Here is a 12,264-nt window from a genome sequence, read left to right as displayed (position 1 = left end):
TATTTTTTCAAAGCATTTTAAAGTGTACATTATTTGATCCTCACAAGAATCTTATAAGGTTGGTAAAACAAATATACACATTATACAAAAGATGAACATGAGTTGGACATGAGGGAATGTCTTTTAATCTAGAGCTGTAACCCAGAAGGAAATAAAAAGCAAGACAGAAAATGAACGGTCTTCGCTAGAAGAACAGAGCTGAGTTTGTTACTCATTTATTAGTTCAGCTCCTGCTGATTGCTTCTTCTTCTCCTTTTTTTTTTTTTTGGTGAGGCAGTTGGGGTTAAGTGACTTGCCCAGGGTCACACAGCTAGTAAGTGTCAAGGGTCTGAGGCCGGATTTGAACTCAGGTCCTCCTGAATCCAGGGTCGGTGCTCTATCCACTGTACCACCTACCTGCCCCTGATTGCTTCTTTACTGCATTCAATGTAACTTGCCTAACTTAAATCTGTTGCACTTGCTTGCCTTTTTCTTCCCTAATAGGTATTCTTGATTAAACCTCTCATTTGCCTATGTTGCCTATTAGATCCCAGCTGGCAAGCCATCTAGTCCAGACTTACTCTGGCTAACTAGGTCCTGTTATCTCCTAAAGCACTAACAGAGTTTTTTATTTTCCTTATGTGAAAATCTCTTGCCACTACCCTAGTGGCATATTTATACAGTCTTTGTAGGGAAGGCTTTTGATCAGAGGTAAACCATAGACTTGTGAAACATGAAACCAGTTGCTACATTGGCCCATGTTCCCTGTGTATAGCCAGTAGATGTCAGCCTTATGTTGAACATCAGAGCAGACACTATTCTTTTCAATCAGTGGGGTTGGATAACGAGGTTTGAAACTTGCCGACAATTTGAGTCATAAAGCCAACAACCAAACCACAAGCAAAATTTTAAACTTAGTATCAAAGTGCACATGAGCGCGCGCGTGTGTGTGTGTGTGAGTGAGAGAGAGAGAGAGAGAGAGAGAGAGAATTGTAATTAAGGAATTATATGTTAGAATAAGGTTCATCTTTTCAGGAAAGATTTTTGCTCCAGAGTCAGGTTTCAGATGAATATCATTTCCCCCCAGAAAACAAAACAAACCTAAGTTATTGTCATTCATAATTACTAATCATGATCATAATCAAATTACAAATTTTGCAGTTTTTCACTTATGCCAAACCAAAGAAAATTCTAAGTACTTGATCCTTTCTAACCGTAGAAATGATTATACTCTGTTTTGGATATTTTGAGAATACATGAGAAATAGTGTGGTTTAATGAATAGAAAGCTATTTTTTAGGGTATGGAAAACTTGGTTTCAAGTCTTACTTTCTGTGTACTACTTCTCTGATCCTGGACAAGTCACTTCTCTCAGTGATTATAAACTACAGAGCAGGTACTAATCTAAATTAGTAGAGAGTTTCTTCACTATGATTTCCTTATACCAGTGAAATTAAAGGTACAATCCAAAAAAATACCCAGTTTTTACCTAAATTTTATTATATTCTCAACCTCTAGAAAAATATCTATTCAACTTTTTGCAACAGCACACTTCATTCTTTCTATAATGGAATTTAGGTTTCTATTGCTGGAAAAAGTAATTGACAGTCTTTGCCCAAGTATTACTGTTTATTATATCCCTGAAAGTGACTAAATGAACTTTACATAAAGAATGCTTTGTATATCATTTGTAAACACTTGCTGGGTACACTATGGAATGTAATTCCTTAAAAAGATTATCTTTTAGGGGCAGCTATTTGTGGTAAGTATTTATACTTTTATAACCCCTTTTTAAGGGGTTATTTAGCCCTTTGTAACTGACATTTGTTTATTCTGAGGTAAAAGCTATAATTTGCAAAAAAAAACCACAACACAATTGGTAAAATCTTCATCAACTGGCTTGTTAACTATAATATTTTATAGTAACTTAAATTAAATATAATTTTAGTTATATATAGTAACTATAGCATCTCATATTTTATTTTATGGTAACATTAAAAAAAAATTTTACTGAAGGTTTTTGTGTTTTATACCAATCATTTTCTGATTAACCTCCTCTACCCACAAAAGACCACTCCTTTTGACAACCATAGAAAAAATCCTAATATATTTCTAAGCTTAGACTAATAGTATAAAAATTAGCATAGGAAATTACAAACTATTAGCACCTAAATTAATAATTACAAGTTCATAGAATAATATTGTGATCTATTGCTACCTTTCACTTCAGCCTTTCAGAATTATTATTTTTTTATAGCTCAGCCCAGGTACCACCGCCTCTTTGACACTTGCCTATTTTTCCCTTTCTCCTCCCTCATTACCAGGGTTTTCTTGCTTGTTTTATATGCTTTTCTTTGTATGTGCTACCCCCTAGAATATAAATTCCATTAAGCCAGGGGTCCTTGTATTCCCAGCATCTAACCTAGTGCATTGCACATAGAATATTGGTCTTGGAATCAGGAAGATCTGAGACACTTATTAGTTGAGTGACCCTGTTTGCCTCTATTTCCTCAGTTGTAAAATGGGAATAGATAATAATTGCACCGACCTCATAGGGTTGTTGTGAGGATCAGATAAGATATTTGTAAAAAGTACTTACCACAATGCCTGGGACATAGTAGATGCTTTATAAATAAATGCTTATTTCCTTGCCTTTTCCTTTTCCCCTTCTTTTCATAAAATTAAGTTGAATTTTATACCTTTAGTAATTGTGAAGCTTAACCTAGAGCTATTCAGTTTAAAAAACATTTATTAAGCATCTACTTTGTATTATTGTAGACATTGGGTAACATAAGTATAGAGAAGATATGGTCTCTGCCTTCAAGGAAAATTCAATTTAATCTAGTTTAGGTATATAACAGAAATAATTAGATTATGAAATCATTAAGAAAAGAAGTGGGTTCTAGGAAGAAAATGTTGCCTACCAATATGCACCACAGCTAGGAGAAAGGTAAGCTTCAAATATAACCTTAAGTTGGAAGTAATAGAAATATATTTTGCAGGGAGAATTTCTAGATGAAGTAGCTTTTTTTTTTTTTAAGTGGGACAGTGAGGGCTAAGTGACTTGCCCAGGGTCACACAGCTACTAAGTGTCAAGTGTCTGAGGCCAGATCTGAACTCGGGTCCTCCTGAATCCAGGGCCAGTGCTTTATCTACTGTGCCACCTAGCTGCCCCTGAAGTAGCTTTTGATATGAGCTGTTAAGGCAGTGTAGGAATTCAATGGGAATAGGGGAGAGGGAGAAAATTTCAGACATAGAGAACAATGTGAGCAAGGCCCTGAAGTTTGAAACAGAAAGGATACATACAGATTAGCCTAAGTGCATAATGATATACAGACAAATTAATAATATAAAACTGAGGTGGGGCAAAATTTCAGAGGGCCTTGAATATCAGATAATAAGGAACTTTAGAAGATCTTTGAGAAGAGAAGCAGTATCATCCTTGTCATCCTGTTAGCTGGCATTTAAGCTAGCTTTAAGGTTTACAAAGCACTTTAAAAATATTATCTCATTTGATTCTCACAAGAGCTCTGGGAGGTAGGTTCTGTTATTCCTATTTTACAGATGAGGAAACTGAGGCAGACATTTAGGAGACTTGTCCCAGGGTCACACAGCTAGTGCTTTATCCACTGTGCCACCTAGCTGCCCTCAACCCCTTGGCTTTTTAAATCTTTTAAAAATGTCTTCTACTAAAAGATTTCAATGTAGTAAAGACCAATTGAACTTTGGTCCTATATAATTAAATCTAAAAATTCCAAGAGGAGTTCTAGATTAAGTACCATTTATTTTTCATATATTATTTTGGTATTTTATTTTTCTTGTCCCTTGAAAAATGAATGATGTGAATCCCGCTGTGCTGTTTTCAAATGTAATTTTCAATTTCTATCCTCAAAGTGTCACAGGTATTGAGCTAGCAGTATTTCCAGTCATGCATTTCAAGGTCATGCTTACTTGCCTCAATTTCCTCATCTGTAAAATAAAGGGTTTGAGTATTACACTTAGTGTCTTCCAGTTTTTTATATTCTACGAGTCATTTTTATTACTGCCTGTGTTGATGTGTATTCTAATTTCCATATTTCAAATTGAATGTTTGAACATTGTAGTTCAAACCCAATTTTGAAATTGTTTCATAACTCCAAACCACCTGTTGCTAGACAACTTGACATGTAGATTGTGGCTCTTCTAAGACTTTCTGCAGTTATGTATTGAATAAGTTTAGAAATCTGCCTTACCATAGCCCACTAATTACTTTTAATTTCTAAAAAGAACTATTGAACAAGAAGTTACATCTTCATCACAGTAAAAATGTAGACAGACATTTATTTTAAATGATCAAAAGAACTTTAGCTCTCAAGGATCACAGTGCTAACTTTATTCCAAGAACACAAGACTCCTGAGATGGCATTTGTGAAATTCCAGCAAGTCACGAGAATATGTGACTTAGAAATTGCTGGAGACCTGATCAAAATAGTTGACCATTCCAGTAAAGCAGTACATTTGAAGACTGGGTAATATTCTGGGGGAAAGTTTGAGGACATTGATAATTCTAAGTGATACCTTAAGATTGGATCATTTTAAGAATTAGTGGTACAAAAGAGACAATAACGTTTTTAGCAGTTACAGTGTGAAAGAACAAGATAAATCTTGTAGGCAGTAAGTAACGAATCTTCTACATCATTCCTTGTGTTTTTGGTGAACAATGGCTTTGGTTTGAACAATGGCTCCCTACCATATGATGCGAGTGAGTAAAGATGTCATTAAATCGTTCCATTTTATATATATTTGGTAGTACAAAGTAGAATGTTTAAATGAAGGATCTTAACCTAAGGAAAATGTTTCCCTAACTTAAAGAGGAAACCCAAGTCTCACATAATTCAGAGCATTCATATTATCAGAACATCTTAGATGCATTTTCTTAATAGATAGTTTTGAAATGTAAAATTTCCTCATTTTGACAGCCATTTGTTTTCTGCTTTATTTTCACAGAGACTAATAGACAAATCCAGAGTAACCTGTGTAAAATGGGTACCAGGTTCGGAAAGCCTTTTCCTAGTAGCTCATTCCAGTGGTAATATGTACTTATATAATGTGGAACACACTTGTGGTACCACAGCTCCACACTACCAGCTACTTAAGCAAGGAGAAAACTTTGCAGTCCACACTTGCAAGAGCAAGTCCACAAGAAACCCTCTCCTTAAGTGGACAGTGGGAGAAGGTGCCCTGAATGAGTTTGCTTTTTCCCCAGATGGGAAGTTCTTAGCATGTGTGAGCCAAGATGGCTTTCTGCGGGTATTTAACTTTGATTCAGTGGAGTTGCACGGTACAATGAAAAGCTACTTTGGAGGACTACTATGTGTTTGTTGGAGCCCAGATGGAAAATATATTGTAACAGGTGGAGAGGATGACTTGGTGACAGTTTGGTCTTTTGTGGATTGTAGAGTAATAGCTAGAGGCCATGGACATAAATCATGGGTCAGCGTTGTAGCATTTGACCCATATACCACTAGTGTAGAAGAAAGTGACCCAATGGAATTTAGTGGCAGCGATGAGGATTTCCAAGACCTCCTTCATTTTGGCAGAGATCGAGCAAATAGTACGCAATCTAGGTTATCAAAAAGGAACTCTACAGATAGTCGTCCAGTAAGCGTTACATATAGGTTTGGCTCAGTAGGCCAAGATACACAACTCTGTTTATGGGACCTTACAGAAGACATTCTTTTTCCCCACCAACCCCTCTCCAGAGCAAGGACACATACAAATGTCATGAATGCCACAAGTCCACCTGCAGGAAGTGGTGGAACCAACCCAGGAAGCAATGGAAACAGCATCACAATGCCTGGAAATTCTGTACCCCCGCCTCTTCCACGGTCCAACAGCCTTCCACACTCTGCAGTCTCAAATGCCGGCAGTAAAAGCAGCGTCCTGGATGGTGCCATTGCCTCTGGTGTCAGCAAATTCGCAACTCTCTCACTACATGACCGGAAAGAGAGACACCATGACAAAGATCACAAGCGAAATCATAGTATGGGACATATATCTAGCAAGAGTAGTGACAAACTGAACCTAGTTACTAAAACCAAAACGGACCCAGCTAAAACTTTGGGAACTTCTCTGTGCCCCCGAATGGAAGATGTTCCCTTATTAGAGCCTCTTATCTGTAAAAAGATAGCACATGAAAGACTGACTGTGTTAATTTTTCTTGAAGACTGTATAGTCACTGCTTGTCAGGAGGGATTTATTTGCACATGGGCAAGGCCTGGTAAAGTGGTAAGTTTTAATCCTTAATGCTGCATCAAGATCTAGAACTTGAATAGGTAGTGATTTTTTTCCCCCTTGTGGGAGGGATGGGGTATAAAATGAATGTTGAATGACACTTCTTTATGCTTAATGTAAAGCTAAATGCATCAGAGCCATAATTTTGGATACTGCATGCCATGTAATTCCGAATCATTTGACATCTCACCATAGTACATTAAAAAAAGGAAAATATATACAAATTACCAGCCAAGACAGTTATCCTGTTGGGAGTACATAGAGCCCTAAGGATCAGTTAGTGTTCCTATATTAGATTCTTGATTTTAGGAAAATCACAACAATGTGGAAAAACAGTGATTTTAAAATGCTAAATTGAAAGTTTCTGCTTTGACTGAAGTAGTTTTGCTTAAATTCACTGACTAGGCTATTATGCACTTAATGAGAGAATGTGTGTTCATTTCAAAGTCACTAATTGTCATTTATAGTCAAATTTTTTTCAACTTGATCTTGAATGTGGTTTATGAATCTATCTAAAATTTAACTTTAGGAACAAAGCATTGAGCAGTGTTGATATTCTTTTTACATTGTTATGGCAATCCATCCAAAGACAAGAGCCTTAATTTTTACAACCCATCTTAAGTCATTTTATGACAGAATTAAAGTTGTTTAATAAACATCTTTTCAAAGAAGCGGTTTGTAGCACTTTGCTTGAGATTCTGAATAGAATGGTGGTCTAAGTATGTATCCTGTACTACTTAAAGAGCCTGTAAGATGAAAGAAGTCATAGACTCAAGGAAGTCTTGGCAGTCATCAAAAGTGCCTCTTTGTCATATATAAGCCAAGATAATTTGTACCCAATACTCTGCTCTTTTGGGGGGTGGGGGGGGGGAGGTGCAACTGAGGACAAAGGGAGAAGCAAGTATTTTTGGTGAAGCTCCAGCTTAGACTTAGAGGCCTCAGGCAAGCTTCTTAGCTTTGTTTTTATAAAAAGTAATATACTCCCAAAGGCTTAAGAATACTGACTTTGAGTTTGTTTGGATTTACTTTTAAACCCAAAGGAAACGGGCAAAATTTTTGGTTCATTTGTGGCTTGTGGGTTTTTTTGTTTTGTTTTAAATTATTATATTTTATGATACCCAGATGAGTGTTAGACACTGGTGAATAGTTTAGCTCTCAGGACTCTCATTTTGATATTCTTTCTAAATAGAGAGCTACTGTTTTGGAGCTCGTAAGATTAATTGATTGATGGGTATCAAGGAGGGAATGTGGGTATCAAGGAGGAAAGAGTTGCTAAGTAGAGTTTTGTCATAAAAATTCTGATGCTCAAGTCAGTGGACCCAAGTATTGCTTTAATCTACAGTATTTGGTTGTAATTCATGATGTACCTTATCACTTGTTTAAAGCACTTCTCCAATCTTCAGAATGGTAAAATTGATTCTTTTGACTACATTTTGTCAAAATGCCAACTTCCTGCTTGATAATTTTTATTCTTGGCATTAAGGTTTGTAGTTATATTATGGTCTATTTCATTAAATCTCCAGATAATCAGAACATGTATCCAAAGTTAAAATAGTAAATGAAATTATAAGAAGTTAAAAATCTAATGATTTGTATCTCTTAATGAACAATTTAGTCAAAGGGTTAACTGAATGATGTGTTGTAGCCATTACACTGGTGCTGCCTGCAACTCTCAAAGAATTTGCTGGAATCATGTTTCATCCTGGCCTAGTTTTCTGCACATATAATGGCTGGATCCATTAACTTTATATTTATGAAACTCCTTAATGAAAAGTCTGTTTCTATTACCTTGTAATAGAAATAAAAATATATAATAAAATAAAAACAGTAAAAAACATTCTTTTGTATTAAAGCCACAAAGCACTTTTCAATTGTATTTTGTTTTATTACACATCCCAGAATATTTGTTCCTGGAAAGGGAGGAACATTAGTGCGCTATCTGATAAAATATGGTTCTTTGTTCCTAAATGTTAACTGATCCCCATAAGTAACTAAAGACAAACATTTTAGCAGGTCATTTCAACTTTAGGTCAGTCTAAATTTGGTTGTTAGAAAAGTAAATTAATAACTAATATCGTGTGTGCAGTTTTGTGCACAGACATTTTTAGAAATCCTGTTTCAAATGCTTCTGAGACATTGAGTATGCAGTTTCAAAATTCAAGATTGGGTATTTGTCCACTTTGGAAAGTGGTTAATCCCAGGTAAGTCATATTGATGCTGAAGTTATCCTGGTCTTTCAGATTCTAATATATTATTGCACATTGATATATAGTTTATTTTTAGCATAATTCAGCTAGATTACACTGACATTTAAGTAGACTGACATTTAAACATTTTTCCCCATTTCCCTGAAATGAAACTCAGTTTGATGGGCAAATAAACAGGATTTTTGCTGCTTGGGAATGAGGTGTTAGAGCAGGGACAAAGGTCTTTTTCCAAGAATATATGGCAGAAGGAACATGCTGATAATAAGTACTTAAAATTACAATTTATTAAGAATTTTCAAATATATAAAAAACATGGGAGTGTTTAGATTTGGGGCTGAGTTTTTACTTTATATTTACTGGCAAAAAGGGAAGAAAACTACATTCTTGTTTCAAAAACCTGTGTGTACTTTGTCACTTTAATTCTCCATCCCTCTCTCCCTCATTTGTGCTTGCTTTTTTAAGTAGTGAACTATATTGAAGGGTGAAAGAATAGGGATAGAGTGGGCCCTACTATGCTTAGATACAACTAACTCAGGAACATAGGCTCTAAATGGGTCATTCAGCAAGTATTTATTAAAACACTGTACCAGTCACTGTGCTGAGTGCTGGGGATACAAAGAAAAGCAGACATATCAGATAACATCATAAAAATGGTCCTCACCTAGCTCTCTGATGCATCGCCCCCTTTCATGGACAGGCATCAAAACACTTCTGATCAAGACAGAATGCAAGGTATTCTCCTGGACCAGAACTAATGTGTCTCTACAAATTACCCAAAAGAGAGTGGGATGGGATGCAAAAACAGTAGTATATCCTAAAATGTAGGGAGACAGGATGCTGTACAGCTCTCAGATCAGCAAATTTCAGAACTTTGTTGAATTTTTTATTAGTTTTTTAAACTTTGAGCTTCCTTACTGGGTATTTTTCCAAAGGCTTTTTTTGTTCATGTTCTATTAATGGGGTAGAACATCTCTTTTGATAGAAATTTAGAAATGAAAACAGCAGTTGACAAAGAGGAAGAAAATCAATTGAAAAGCATATTCAATTGTGGTGTTTTTTTCTGATTAGATTCTTAAATATAAAGAGGTAATAAACAGATAATTTAAATGAAATACAAAATTTAATTAAGGATAGGGTTTCCAACTTGTTTCCAAGTTGACAAAAGCACTACCCCCATGCTCAGTTTAAGAAAATTGCTTATTAGAGCAGTCTCTGACCTATAGTAGTAGTAGTAATATTAATTGGGCATTTCCCTTATCTTAACTTTTTGAGTCACTATTTCCATCGTCCAGTTTGATACTGATTTTTACCATGCACATAGGCAAGATTAATTCTTGGGGGTTGGGATGTGGGGTTGTATTATGTGAAATTAAAACTTAAACCATCTTCTTTGATTCTCATGTTGCAGAATGGGGAAATTAAAAGTCTCCAATCATCTTACCCCTCTCAGTTTGTTTTGAAAGCAAAATCAAAAGACTTTGGAAGGAAAAGCAAAATTGTATTTTGAAACATATATCTTTTGATTTCAACTTTCTTACAACTATTGGGAAAGTATTTTCATTTTCTTTCAGTGTTTTTTGTATATATATTTAGAACTTATATTTTTCAAAGGAGAGAAATGTTATGTAAATACTGCTCCTTGAAGCTTTTGGCTAGAACTAAGGATGCTGAAAAAAGATGGACAGGAGGAAACCATAACAAAGATTTCCCATACTTCTCACCTTAGAATAAAACTCAGATACCTTTGATAAATAGTGGGGGGGGGCAGAACTTTATGTATTTCATATATCTGTGGGTATACTGACACACATGTGTACTTACAATTCATACTTGGGAAATGTTTGAAATTCATTTTCTGTTGTCTAGCAGAAAATACCCTAGAGAATAACTAGTTCACTCACTTGAATAGACCTTGAAAATTTGCTGTCAAATTGATTATATTTATTTGTATTTATTTATTTAAAGTTGTTTTCTTCTATTCACAATTTCCTCTAACCTCTTGACTTTGAAGAAAAGTAGGCTTGGTTTCCACATTGGGGCAGGCTTCAAGTATCACTTAGAAAAATGCCAAAGGGCTAGTTAAGGCAGGCTGGCAACCTGCACAAATAAACTTTCTTTCAGAACTCTGTAAATGAAACTTAATAGTTGCTTGTCCAGGGGAGAACTTAGCAACCTTTTAAAAACAAGGTTTTTCAGATTCCAGATGCGTGTGGTACAGTATTGGGTTTTAGTCTAATAGAGATTTTGCTCAGAGCTTAAACAGACCTTATCCAAGTACCTCATGCTATAAATGTTGGTGAATGGGAAAGAGCAGTTTGTCTGTGTTTCTCTTGTAAAGGGCCATTTCTCTCTGACAAGTGATATTTTCAGTGTTGGTATTTCAGGATTCTCAGTTGTCATTTTTATTTCCCAACAATTTTCTGTATAAGCCTTGGGCATAATAGAGTTAAAATGAATCATTGTCATGCGATCTGAGTAACAAAGGTAAAAGTTGAAACTTCTGCACTCTTGTGTACATAATGGGGAGGGGGAAAGAAAGCCGATGCCTTCCTCACACACTTCATATCAGGCTAAATCAGGACTAATAATGATCATTTGTGACAAAGCAAAATGCTTGTTGCTTCAATTAACAAAGCCAAAAACACAACATGACCTTGTGGTATAATAAAGGATGCCTAAAGGTTAATAACCTCACTGGCTCTCAGCAATTATAGAATTTCCCTCTATATTCAACTATGACCTTTGAAACTTGGTTATCTGTTTTAAAACTATGATATGCCCCTGCTGTAGGAGAAAGTTATTAAATTGGTGTTACGAATATTTTACTCATTAATGAATATGTTACACAAAATCTAGGTCATCACTAAATTGCTATCTCACAACCTGAATGTGAATCTAATATACGAGATTTTACTTGTTTTTTTTTTTAATTTCTGTATTCTTGGGTTTGTTCAAGACTGCTAATGGTGATACTGTACAAAACCTGTATTAATATTTACCTTTAGTGAAAATCAAAAGTAAAATCAGATGTATTTCCTTTTTTTACAATTTCATCTAATTTCTTGAAAACTTGAATAAATTTCATAATGAGCCTTTCTAACATAAGATATTGGTAAATTAAGTTCTTAACTGTTGCAATAACTAATGAAGCTTTAATAATATCAGTGTTGTTGGGGTTTTTTAGTTTAAAAAAAAATCATGTTTCTGTTTCACACGGCTTTGTTTTTTAGCTGTTCAACTGTCTTTATTACAGCTAAAGAACCTTACTAAATACTTGATAATTGCAAAATACTTTGGGGTTGTCCACTGTATTATGACATTAAATAAAATGTGTGAATGAATTATAAATGTAGATAATTTTCAAGTCATTTTCTTCCCTGAGCTTGAAAATCTGAGTAAACCAAAAATTTTTTCACAGTGGGTATAATCAGGGCCCTTATTAGTTCAGTAGAAAAAAAAATAGCAACAAGCATCGTTAACACCACTTAGTTTCTGATTCAGAATTTTTAATAGATTAAACTGCATCAAAATTTTCTGTCCTTTATTAGTGCCAAATCAAATACAAAGAAAGCTGTTGATTTTAAATGTTTTCAACTGTTATATAAAGTTTAATTTTTATGATTATAGACTGAACTAACCTTGCATTCTAAGTTCAGTGATAATATATTTTGTTAAAATTTGACTTCACAAATTCAGACATGGATAATTGGGTTCTCTTCAGCCAAGCAAAAGCTGAAATGGAGACATTTTTTTATGGTTTTTTAACTCTGTAGGAGCTCTTTTCCTATGAGGGTTTCTTTCTATTT

At 34.9% G+C, this 12,264-nt stretch overlaps 1 protein-coding gene across 8 annotated transcripts in view; it reads left to right on the top strand.

Annotated features, from left to right (window-relative positions):
• Positions 1-12,264, top strand: part of WDR20 (WD repeat domain 20) — a 94,162-nt gene that overhangs the window by 67,935 nt on the left and 13,963 nt on the right. For 3 of the 8 annotated variants that reach the window (XM_043985241.1, XM_043985240.1, XM_043985242.1), the window contains exon 3: positions 4,965-6,245. The exons of 2 other annotated variants lie outside the window; for them this stretch is intronic. In XM_043985241.1, coding sequence (XP_043841176.1) covers positions 4,965-6,245 — 1,281 coding nt within the window. Of the gene's footprint in view, positions 1-4,964; positions 6,246-7,040; positions 7,050-7,636; positions 7,659-9,178; positions 9,191-9,866; positions 11,783-12,264 lie in introns of those variants that run through there. 3 more of the 8 variants (XM_043985239.1, XM_043985243.1, XM_043985249.1) reach the window with 2 other exon arrangements.

The sequence above is a fragment of the Dromiciops gliroides genome, chromosome 2, assembly GCF_019393635.1.
Source record: "Dromiciops gliroides isolate mDroGli1 chromosome 2, mDroGli1.pri, whole genome shotgun sequence".
Classification (NCBI taxonomy): domain Eukaryota; kingdom Metazoa; phylum Chordata; class Mammalia; order Microbiotheria; family Microbiotheriidae; genus Dromiciops; species Dromiciops gliroides.
The sequence above is the reverse complement of the archived record's forward strand: the minus strand, read 5'-3'. Positions and strand labels throughout refer to the sequence as shown.